The 12372-nt window shown below is 34.6% G+C and overlaps 2 protein-coding genes across 2 annotated transcripts; both read left to right on the forward strand.

The window, feature by feature from the left end:
- Nucleotides 1–1344: 1344 nt before the first annotated feature.
- On the forward strand, nucleotides 1345–7442 carry LOC112697495 (UDP-N-acetylglucosamine transporter UGNT1). Its single transcript, XM_025750693.3, has 10 exons — nucleotides 1345–1919; nucleotides 3178–3254; nucleotides 3869–4030; nucleotides 4147–4280; nucleotides 4634–4764; nucleotides 4863–4907; nucleotides 5002–5099; nucleotides 6079–6186; nucleotides 6505–6561; nucleotides 6912–7442. Exons 1-10 carry the CDS (start codon nucleotides 1766–1768, stop codon nucleotides 6984–6986), a joined length of 1041 nt encoding a protein of 346 aa, XP_025606478.1. The 5' UTR covers nucleotides 1345–1765; the 3' UTR covers nucleotides 6987–7442.
- Nucleotides 7443–8201: 759 nt separating this feature from the next.
- Nucleotides 8202–11964, forward strand: LOC112697496 (uncharacterized). Its single transcript, XM_025750696.3, has 5 exons — nucleotides 8202–8645; nucleotides 9266–9365; nucleotides 9910–10009; nucleotides 10456–10547; nucleotides 11367–11964. Exons 1-5 carry the CDS (start codon nucleotides 8456–8458, stop codon nucleotides 11704–11706), a joined length of 822 nt encoding a protein of 273 aa, XP_025606481.1. The 5' UTR covers nucleotides 8202–8455; the 3' UTR covers nucleotides 11707–11964.
- Nucleotides 11965–12372: the final 408 nt, after the last annotated feature.

A 12372-nucleotide genomic window follows, 5' to 3' on the forward strand; every position in this document is an offset into this window, starting at 1 on the left:
CCAGCATTACAAATAGTCGCACTAAGTCTACTCCTCTTGAGCCTAATGTTCGTTTTACTCCTATGGATGTCACTATTTTGTATAATCCTACTTTTTATCGACAGTTAATTGGAGAATGCATCTACTTAACTGTCACCCGACCAGACATTGCCTATTCGGTTCATGTTCTTAGCCAGTTCTTGTCAACTCCTCGTACTACTCACTATCGGCAGTTCTTCGCATTCTTGGCTGCATCAAAGGCACCGTATTTCATGGCCTTTATTTTTCTGCTGATTCATCGTTATCCCTTTAGGCGTACTTAGATGCTGATTAGGCTGATGATCCCACTCTGATCGTCGCTCTACTACTAGTTATTATTTGTTTCTTGGCGACTCTCTCATTTCCTAACGAGCTAAGAAGCAAACATTCACTGCTCGATCAAGCACAGAAGCTGAATACCATGCTCTTGCTGACACTACTGCTGAGGTTGTCTCGATTCGTTGGTTTCTCGAAGATTTGGGTGCACCGTAGTCGTCCCCAACTAATATTTTTTGTGAAAACCGCAGTGCTATTCAGATTGCCCATAATGATGTGTTTCATGAACGCACCAAATACATTGAGATTGATTGTTACTTTGTTCGGCAACGTATTCTTATTGATGTTGTTCGTCTCTTCGCTGTTAGAACACTGGATCAGACTGCTGATATCTTCACGAAGGCTCATCATCCAAGTTGTTTTTGGACTCTGGTATCTAAACTCAAGATGGTATCCTTAGCTTCCACTTGAGTTTGAAGAGGGATGTTAGAGAATAATTAAAATCAATTTAGATCAATTAGTATCATTTATATTTATATAACATATCTATATATTAATTGTAAGATTGTATGCTTTTATTACTTTGATTTTTCTAACACCTATATATTTTTCTTGTACATTGTACTTTGACATAAACTTAATAATACACTTTTCAAATTACTCTTGTATTTCTAACAATCACAATATATAGTGTTTTTACACTCATAATCAATAACATCAACACTCATTTTCTTTATAAGTTCTTTCGTTTTTGCATTAGCATAGATTTTTAGTAAAGGATTTAATTTTAATATATCGATATAATTATTTTAAAAAAATATTAAAAAATTATCAAAATTTATTATTTATTATTATTAATTAATTATTAATATTTAAAAATATAAAATAAAATATGTTATTAAATTAACAGACTAAAAGAATTAGACTCTATTATTATTTTTTTGTTGACTAATTAGACTCTATTATGATTAATATAAATTATCTATATAAAACTTTTTATATATTTTCAGTAAATATATATTATTTTAAAAATAATATCTCTCAAATTGAAAATAAGATCATCAATTTTAAAGTGGCAAGCATCCTTGGTTTCTATGAAATACAGCAAATTTGATGTTGAAGAATCTAAAAACTAAAACAAGAAATTCATATAACAAAGAGCTATAGTCAAATAGCATGGTTTTTCTAGTCACCAAAAAAAAAAAATAGCATGGTTTTTCTTTATTTATGTAGAGATCGCGAATTCGAATCTCTTTCTTAATTTTAGAAGAAAAAAAAAAAAAGGAGATTCTTATGCGATGGGAAGGTTGTGTGAGTGTAGCGAGAGTGGTGGGAGCCGTCGTGTTCTTGATAGTTGACAAAGTCAAAAGTCAAGTTCGGAGTTCTCAACTCCTCCAAATCAAAACTTCATCCTTGTGCCTGAACCAATTCAATTCATTGCTTTTCCGTGAACACCAAATAAGAATAAAAGATGTCTCTCAAAGTATCCAATTCGTCGGAGAATAACCCCATGCTTCCGGTGTCGGATCCTGGCAGGACCCACGACGATGGGGACAAGCTCTTCAAAGGTTCCGCCATGACCAAACGCGGTGCTTACGCCGCTGTCTCTTATATGTCTTGCGCCGGTTTGTTCTCTAATCTCCAAATATCTTTCTTTTCTTTTTTATTTGAATAATTTCAATTTTAGAATGATGATGATGATGATCGGATTCTCTGATTTTACGAGTGTTTCTATTCATTTGATCGCCGGAAATATTATATATTATATATAATTTAAGTTTCAGTCAATTTGCAGGATTGTGTGTTAATTTGTGTTTTAAATATTTTTAAAATAAAAGTTATGGCATCTAAGTCCAGAAAAATCAAAATTCAGCATCTTGCAGAAGACAATTTTAGGTAGTTTTATTTTGAATTGTAGTTACATATTTTAGGAATTTTTTAATTGTAAAAGAAGAAAAAAAATATATTGCAGTGCAATTTATGGAATAAAACTGTTGGGTACCAAATTGGGAGAGCCCTATAATATTTGTATAGATTTAGATATATGTTAGATATAATTTTCTAGAATTTTATTTTTGGGGTTGACAGTAGGAGGGAAAGAAGAAAGTAATGTGTTGTCCATTGACTCTTGTATGCAAATAATGCAATTCCTTTGGTACAGTGTTTAAGTTTCATTTGAAACTTTGATGTCTTAAGATGTTACCATAGTTACTGGATAGTAGATGGCTGAGTGGTGTGTACTGGTACTGGCTCCAAGATTGTGGCTAGAGCTAGAACTTTATGTTAGAAAAATTATGTGGTATTGATTCTAAGATGAGCAAGAGGACCTGTGATTTCATTTCATTTCGTTTCATCCTTCAATTGCTAGGGTTTCTATCAAATTATCTTGCACCTTTTCTCATACGTGATATGAGGTTTAGAAAATTTGGTCTGCTATATGCAATGCTATTGAGAGTACCAGTTAACTATACTTTATTGTTTATAGAAATGAATAAAGGATAACCTTGCATGATAATCTGTCATTTTATTCTTTCATTTTAAAACTTAAAAGAACTCTCGAATAGTATACTAACATGAATTGAAACACTCACAAGCCCTACTCTTTACTTCCAAATGTATGGGAATTTTTGTGCATCTTTCATTTAGTTTGTTAATATCTGTTGTGTACTTGAATATGGAAGAAATGTAATATAGATTATTGGAGATATGTTTTTGGGAGCTCTTGTTCAAAGAAATATTAATGATCAATGACATGATGTTTAGAGAATTTGTTTGCAACTTGTACACAAAAACTCATGTAGGTTGTAGATGCTGCTTCAAATCTTGATTCTTAACTGCTAAATGCACCATTACTAAGAAATACTTTTTTCCCCCCTTTTGTAGTTCTCTTGGTGATGTTCAATAAGGCAGCTCTTTCATCATATAACTTCCCATCTGCAAATGTCATCACACTTCTTCAGGTTGATACTTAAAAGGGTTCTGTTTCCTTCTTTATTACATGTGAGCCAAGACATGACAGACCATTAATTTGGCATTAGTATTTAGAAGTTTCAGTAATCTTTTGGAGAAAACTGTGAACAGAAAGACATTGTAATCCACCTTATTTACATGAGAGCATGAACATCGTTCTCCTTAAGTCTTATATATTCATACTTGGTTGATTGATAACTCTTTACAGCACTTAATTTATCAGTTACTGAGGGTGGAAACCAATTTTTTAGTGCTTCTCTAATTCCATTCTTATATTCTGGATTTATGTTGTTCATTCGTGTGGTTTTCCTGTACACTATAATGGTAGTTACTTTAAGCTCATTATCTATGTTTTAAGAGTTGAAGTTCCTGAAACTAAGTTGTAGGAGATTATTCAAATTACTTAAAGCACTAATTTGAAACAGCAAGAGTTATAGCTGTGTTCATATAAGAGGTAATACAATTTATTTTGAATCTATTATGTTTGGATTCTATGATGTGTCTTCACTTCTGTTGATCACTGTTGCATTACAAGTTACAACTACCGATATCTTTTTGAGATCTGTTTGATCCATTTCACATTGTATGCTTCTTTCTTCTGCAGATGGTATGTTCATGTTGTTTTCTTTATGTACTGAGGCGCTGGAGGATAATTTCTTTCTCAGCAGGTGAAAAATCTTTAATATCAGATAACTCAACAAAATTTGTACCATTGAATACTTTGAAGCACACTCTTCCTCTATCAGGAGCATATTTACTCTACATGGTAGTCCCTTATTTCTTATCGTTTTCTCTTCGTTTATGAAATGACAAACTCCGTTGTTTCATTTTTTTCTTTTCTTTACTAACTATTTTGTATATACTCCTGTTGCTTCTCCTTAGCTAGTCACCATGGAGTCTGTCCGTGGAGTAAATGTTCCAATGTACACCACCCTTAGGCGAACAACTGTGGTATTTACAATGATTGTAGAGTTTCTTCTCGTGCAACAGAGGTATTCATCCTCTGTTATTTTCAGGTAACTTGCTTTCTCTGGATTGCATGATATTACCTACTGTTTGTAAGAACAATGTAACTGGTTTACTGTCCTTTTGGTTATTTCTTCCTTTTCGTTTATACTCAATGATGTGAAAGTTCAACTTTTATTTGGAGGAGTGTGTGCTTCATTCCTTTCATTTAGTGGAAATTGATGATGCTGTTATCAGTGTTGACTTGATATGCATTTGCAATAAGGATAACATGATTGGTTCACTGTCCTTTTTATTATTACCCCGTTTTCCTTTATAACTCAATAAAGTTGAAGTTCAAATTTTTTGAGAAAGCATGTGCCTGATTCCTTCATTTAACTGAAATCTATAAGGCTGTTATCAGTGTTGGCTTGATTGTCTTTGGTGCGCTGATTGCGGGAGTTCGGGACTTCTCTTTTGATGCTTATGGCTATAGTGTTGTTTTCTTGGCAAACTTTACCACAGCAATATATCTGGCAACCATTTCCCGCATAGGTTGTGTTCCTACTTTCTTATATTCTCATGTGGAAACTTTATACTGTGTTTCCCGGTCAGTTTGAACTTAATCATTTTGTATCATGTGCTTTTCTCAGGAAAAACTAGTGGTCTTAATAGCTTTGGACTTATGTGGTGCAATGGTAAGTTTAGAGGTTCTACGATGGTCAAACTTTCTTGCTACACTTTTATGTAATGGAGTTTCTGACTCTGAATACTTTTTATATTGTATTATAGGCGTTGTATGTGGGCCATTTTTGCTCGTTTGGACATTTATTCGTGGTGACTTGAAGATGACACTTAACTTTCCTTATCTTTTCTCACCTGGTTTTATTGTAAGTTCTGCTCGAGCCTTTCTTACTTGAGTTAGTAGTAGTCATCATTGGAGCTTCCTTGGTTAATTGTAAAAGGATTTATAATAATATTTTTGTGAAGTTAACGAGGATTATGACAATGTCTATTTGGAATAAAATAATATGGAGGCATAAAGAATATACTCTCTCCCCACATTTATACTTTGTAACTCTATCTCCCCCACTTTCTGAAGGAAAGGGGGATCATACAGAATAAACAAAATGGGGGAAAGATGCAAATGACCCACATAGGGTATCATCCTTTTTCCTGTCAAATGATGGAAAAATTAGGAAGACAACACGAGCATAGCAGAGTTGCCTTGACCAAAACTGGGGTTTGACGTCAAAACCCGTTGAAAATATCACTGTGAAAACACCAACACATCTATGGTCAATGGTGTTACTTTCAATAAAGTAAATGGAAGTTTAGGTGGCCAAAACTCCAATCCAATGCTATGTTGTTGCTCTTTTGTGGCACGTTACTGCATTCCTATGTTCAATATCTATGTGGATCTTCATTTCAATTCATTTGCTTCAAAGAGTAGAGACTTGAGTACAATTTTTCCTGCAATCAAAAGTTTGTCTCTGCCAGTGAGCTATAAGCTCATGTGGCGCCTCTCTTGGTTCTTGTGCTTTGGGTTGCCGGCATTGAATCAGGGTTCAATCCCACATGTCCATAATTTCCTCCATCTCTGTAGCTGTACTTGAAGCTCCTTTAAAAACTAAAACCAAAAGGAATAAGGTCCATCTCCATGTAAAATTGCCTTAGTGTTGCTGTAAAAGGTCTGCCAATATTTTTGTTCATTAAGTAGCAATTGCATTCTGTCTATATCAATCAGCATCAACATCAAACTTTGAACCCAGTTTCCTAATTTCGTTTTAGGATAAACATGTGTTCTTTATATGTTCTTTTTTGGTTTCTTTTTTTTTAAGGGTCATTCTTTTTTTGTTTCTTGAACAGGTTGTTTTGCTCTTTTCCTGCATACTGGCGTTCTTCTTGAACTACTGCATTTTCTTGAACACGACTCTAAATTCAGCTGTGACACAGACGATTTGTGGTAATCTGAAGGTTTGTTTTGCTGCTACTTGTTTCTCCTTGCATGAATAATTCCCCTATAATTTACAGGTTGGCATTAGAGGTGCTGTAAGGCCTTGTTTTTTCTTTTCCATGATGTTAGTATAGCTTTTCTTTCTAGAACTGATTGTGTGGAGTAGAGTCTGCATGAGGCTTGGTTGTTATCATAACTACTACGTAATGCCAGAGTCTGAATGCACTCATTTAAACAGAGAATCTCTAATATATGACCTTTTTTACTTCATATCAATGTCATGATTGGTGTGTTCAGTTTTTATGTGCCAAATTCTAATTATTTATGTTGATGTGCAGGATCTATTTACTATTGGACTTGGCTGGGTAATTTTTGGTGGGCTACCATTTGATTTTGTGAGTGCTCTTGTCCAGACAGCTATTTCCTATTGAGTATACATACGCTTCCACACACACACATACACAGCCACATTTTGATACAATAGAAAGAACAGTGCTAGAGAGCCCTAGCTTATTGCCGGAACCAGTGTTGCCAGAACCAATTGTTACATAATTCTGGCAAGTACATGCTGGCAAAATTTCTGGCCATGAAGCAATTTCCAATAAGAAAATGTAGCTCCGTGGTTTGTTGCACGTTAAAATCATAAAAAGGAGCCTTTCTTCTTGCAGAGCTTTGCACTATGGGGCATCCTTTTTTACTTTATTGTATATTATTTTGATAGAATATTGTTTTGTTTTGGTTTCAGTGGAACATAATTGGGCAGCTACTCGGTTTCACTGGCTCTGGTTTATATGCTTACTATAAGCTCATGGGCAAATAATAACTCAACACTTTTAGTGCAAACCTCTTTTTGCAATTAGGGAAAGCCATTTCACTTGAGTTGAGTCATGTAGTGATCATCACTACAAACCTCTTAAAAGGGAGAAGAATCTTAGTCATACCGTGGTCTGTGGAACATTTGATCAACTAATCCACATTTTTAGGAAATTTTTGCTGACTGAGAAGTTGGTGTATTGTATCAACAATTTTCAGGGCATAGCAGCAGTCATGGCTTCAGTGTATATTTATACATCTTATTTATTTGATGTATGTACAAAGAAAAACATCTATTTGATCTAATGTTATGTTAACATAGTTGTATTTGGCTATTTGCTTTGCTGAATCCTATGTATTCCTCTCTTTGTATTATTCTTCTCAATCACCTTCAAATAATGATTGAATTGAGAACATGACTCAAAGTGATTTATTATGAAGACCAAGTAATTGAGGAACAGAAGACTGATTTTTTATTTCATCCTGTTTTGAATTACTGATTTTACATATGAAATGTATTGAAAAATCTCTGAAAAAGTACACATAATGTAGATAAAAATCTTCCAAACAGATTTTTTGCAAGGGAGAAATTCATGTGGAGTTGTCTTTGTATAAAATTTTTTGTTGAGAATTTTAGATAATAATTTAGTCAAGGTAAAAATTCACATGTAGTTGTTTTTATGTGAAATTGATAACTAAGAGTCATTATATGGCAATTTAATTAAACCTATTAAATTTTCTAACGACTCTTAGCTATCAATTTCACATAAAGACAACTGCACGTGAATTTTTCACCTTTAGTCAAATATATCAAATCATCTAATGGTTTTTAGCGAAGGGACATAAGACTTAAGACATATGCCATCGTCCAACTAACGAATTTTTTTTTGTTTTTTGGTTTCCCACGACATTCCCTAGTCCGGTGATGGAAGGACTAATACATTGCGGTACTCCATTTAAAGATTTGTTGCTGTTCCGAGATTTAAATTCCTGACACTTGCTTAAGCGAAATATCGAATTAATGAACTAATCACTAAACCAACACAACTTGGTTTAACTAACGGTTTTTAGTGAAGTGACACGAGACACATACCCTGGTCCATTACCTTTTGTCCAACCTTCGGAAAAATAAAGAGAGGACCTAGCACAGGCCCAGACCTAGGCCCAAGAGCAAGTCCAGTCGGAGCCTGTTATTTGAGGGCACGTGTTGTTTCATGTTTGAGAGTTTGAGTGAGTCGTTAACGGTCATCCTCCCGTTCTCCAAAAATGCCTCGCTTTTTGCTTCAAACACAAACCACTCACTCAACAGTTTGTATGGAAGAAGAATTACCCCCGACACAAGCCAAAGAACAATAACATTGCGTATTCTATTCGTTCTTCTCTAAGAATCTCTTCTCGTTCCCCATTTATGCACCACTCTCTTCTCCACGCAATGTCCTTACTCACGCGCTTCTTCTCACTCACTCAGTCACCGCCATGGCACACACTAGCTTAATAATGCCGAACCCTAACCACGCTTCCTCTCCTTCTCGATCACCCTTGTCGATTCAATTCTCTTCGATCCCAACCATGGACCGCATTTTCTCCAGTAAGAATTTCCTTTATAATAGGCTTCGATCTCAGCCTCTCAGCCTTACTGTTCTCAAATTGGATGGATCTACCTTCGGTATGTATTCGCTCCCTGCACCAATTTTAATTTGCCGTTGCGGTTACGGTTATGGTTGTTACATTTCTGAAAAGGTTATGAGAGAAACGAATGAGTTAGTTATTTATTCGGTTGTGGAAAATGCAAAAACTGCAATGCAGTTGTATCTGTGGACTTGAATTACAACGATTCAACTCATAGCCTTTGTTTGTTGAGCAGGTGCAAGTATTATCCCGCACCATAATATGAAATGCATGATTTCACTAAATTATATAAAAAAAACAAGGAAATCTGTTATTTGAAATAACTTAATTGGAGCATATGCATACTAAATTGCATTGAATTGTTTGTTGTTACCGAACTTTCATTCATATTAAGATGAAATTTTGAAAATTTTGCAAAAATAACCTGTGAAATTGGTAGAAGAGTTTCTGTGCTGAAATTGTGGAGAGGTTGTTTAGTATGCAACTGTGATTATAGTTGCCGGTATGTTGCAGTGTGGCAACAATTCTAAATGTGAAATTGTGAACCATAACCGAAATTAATAGCATTTTTTTATACATCTTTTTCTCCCCCACCTGAAAACAATATTTGGCGATGTTTTTGGAACATTGATACCAGAGACCATTGGTACTTTGCAGATATTCAAGTTGAGAAGACAGCAACTATTGCTGAGCTTAAGGAGGCGGTGAAGGTGGTGTTCAGTCACATGCCTCAGAAGGGGCCAGGGAAGATTTCATGGTGTGTGTTATGTATGTTACTGTGTTGGTTACTTGGTTTTCAGTGGGCAATGTATGATTTTACTTTTGGAAAAGTCTAGGGGGCCAGCAATTTTATTGAATTTTGGCTAGCATGTAACCAGCAGAGAAAGGTGAGTTATTGGATGAAACCTCACACCAATCTCACACCATTAAATCATCATTGATGGCTATTTGATGGCTACCAATCACAAAAATTGCTGGTCTCCTAGCATTGCTCTTTACTCTTTTTATTGTTGAAGAATTTCTTGGCTGTGTACTTTACTAGTTTTTAGTCTGTTGCAACCAGTGGACTATAACTAGTTCTGGAGTATTGAAAATTGTTGTTGAATACCTGATAAACCTGGGCAAAAGGAAACTTTTCACTTTGTTGTTCAACCTTGGATTAAAAGTGAGATGTTATTGTTTTTTCATTGTAGTTCAGACAATTACTTGGTCAACTTAATCTGTTTTTCCTTTTTCTGTACAAATTAATATGTAATATGTTCTCTGATTATATAATCACATATTTTACTTTCATTGTGAAGGCCACATGTTTGGCGGCAGTTTTGCTTATGCTATGATGGACAGAAGCTTGTCAAAGATGACGATTACCTGAGAAATTATGGCATCAAGGACGGTGATCAGGTTTGTAGATGCAAGTCTTTCATATTTCATCTAAATATTCACGTGTTAATGATATGCACTGAATCACCCTTAAACTGTTCTTTCCTATGCTCTTCTAAACCTTCTCCCATTGTACTAATTTGGTGTCTACTTCTCCCATTGTAATTTGGTGTCTATAGGATTTGTTTCAGTCGTCAAGAATGTTGATTTGTAACTTAATTTTCTTCCTAAGCCTTAATTTGTTTCAGTCGTCAGGAATGTTGATTTGTAACTTAATTTGGTGTCTATAGTATTTGAGGAATGGAATATATCTCATAAGTGGCATTGGCAAGTACCATGTGTGAATAAATAGTCTAAGAAACTACCTCATTCTTGAACTACTTGTTTAGCATAATATCTATACTATGTTCTTGTTAGAAGGTTTTTATTGATCATAATAGTTTATTGTTTTATTTTGCTATGCAAAGCTTCGTTTCATCCGCCATGTCTCAAACTATTATAGTGCTCGAAGAAGAAAGCGATCAAAGAAACGAGTTTTCCATTTTAAACAGCACAGCAGGTACTAAATTTCGTACGGTCTCATAGGTTAGCTATAAAAACAAATATTCAGCAGTTGGCTGGAGATTTAGGATCAATATGCTGTTTGCCAGGTTGCAGTTAGTTTAGTTGAATCTTGCAATGTGTTTAACATAAGCAGCTCTGTTTAGGGTTACTGAAAATTTTTGTTTGTTTTGTGCTTGAATCTTCACATGTTAGATTGTAGGGGACATTGGTTTTAACCATTTTGTCACTACTCTGTCAAAATATTTGTGAAATCATGTTGGACTACACAAGGACTTGCTTCTTGGCTATTTGTTTTTTCTTGCCATATAGCTTGATCTCATCACATTTTGCAAAGGTACAGCTTTCCATCTGCAACAACTAAATAATGTGCATTGCATTTATCATTCCATATCAAAATTTCTCTCATGCATTTCTTTCTATCTCTAATTTCCTTTGATGGAGGCAGTTAAGTACCGCATATTTCTAAATAGAGGGACACCTCTACCTAGCTAATGATTTTTATATTGTATATAAATGTTTCAATTCCGCATATTGAAATCTGCTAAAAATACTACATTGTCTCTGTATTTCGTTTCTATTCTTTGTGTACCTTTTCTATCAGTTACTGGCTACACTTTTTTTTTCCCCTTTCATTTTTTGGAGTGTTTGCTAGACCCACATTTGGATAAGTAGAGATGGTGATCCTAAATTAAATTGTAAATTTACAGAAATGTTGCTATGAACATCCTTTGTTATTGATTCATGCATGCTGATATGGTATTACTCCCAGAAAAATGTCCTTGCACTATCTGAGTGACATAAATGGAAAGTGCAGGTCATCCTCGCAAGTGAATAGTTATCAACCTAAAGAACATAGTGATGATGATGAAGAAGAAGAAATTTGTTCCGATGAGGTAGCCACTGAGGATAGGAAGATCGAGCTGTACAATAAAGTACGAGTTCATGTTGGAAAGAACAAGTTAACCAGCTTTGTTGCAGAGTTATTCTCATACAACAGGCTGCCCATTGTACCGAAAACGAGAACTCAAAGTAGGATATTCTTCCCCTCAGTGGTCGCCAAATGTTTACTAGGAAGTTTTAGAAAGATGAGAAGAGTCATAAGCTTTCGCAGGAGGGGACACTATCCTTGGAGGGATATCAGAAGACAGTATTGATTTGTTGAATAAATGTGTTTCTCTACTTCCTATACATACTGCAAATGAAGGCCAAGATTGTTGGAAAATTTTTTGTTCATAATTTATGCACTTTTGTTTCTTTTTAGTAGTGGTGGCAATAGTGTCATCAACTCGTCATAGAACAACATAAATATCTATTTTGTGTTCTTACCTTACCATTTAGAGTTGAACTATCTGTACATATGATAATAAGATATTACATTCTGATTCTGATATGTGTATTTTGATATTTATATAGCTGTTGTCCTTCTCTTCTTGTCAATAAATATTTGTATCGCTTTTCATTTGGCGTAAAGCAAGATAGTAATCAGATAAAATCTTCTTTTCATTTGCTCTGTCCATAAGAAATTATCAAGACTAATAAGCCTGTCAATAAATAAGAATATTGAAAATTGTAATAAATACGAAATGTTAATAAGGCTATCCTCTATCTCAATTTCTCTCTTGTTATCAAATTAGCAATATTTATTCATACTCTTAGTTGCATACATCATTCATCGCATGCAACCTTACATTCGCAATCATATGACAAACCCTTAACACAATCACACAAACACAACCCTCTTTCTTTATTAGTTAATACTTTTCCAAGAGCTATGCATATATTATATAGCATGCTGGATGAGATCCTGATGCCATAATCAC

Source organism: Arachis hypogaea, chromosome 16, assembly GCF_003086295.3.
Source record: "Arachis hypogaea cultivar Tifrunner chromosome 16, arahy.Tifrunner.gnm2.J5K5, whole genome shotgun sequence".
In the NCBI taxonomy this organism is placed as follows: Eukaryota; Viridiplantae; Streptophyta; class Magnoliopsida; order Fabales; family Fabaceae; genus Arachis; species Arachis hypogaea.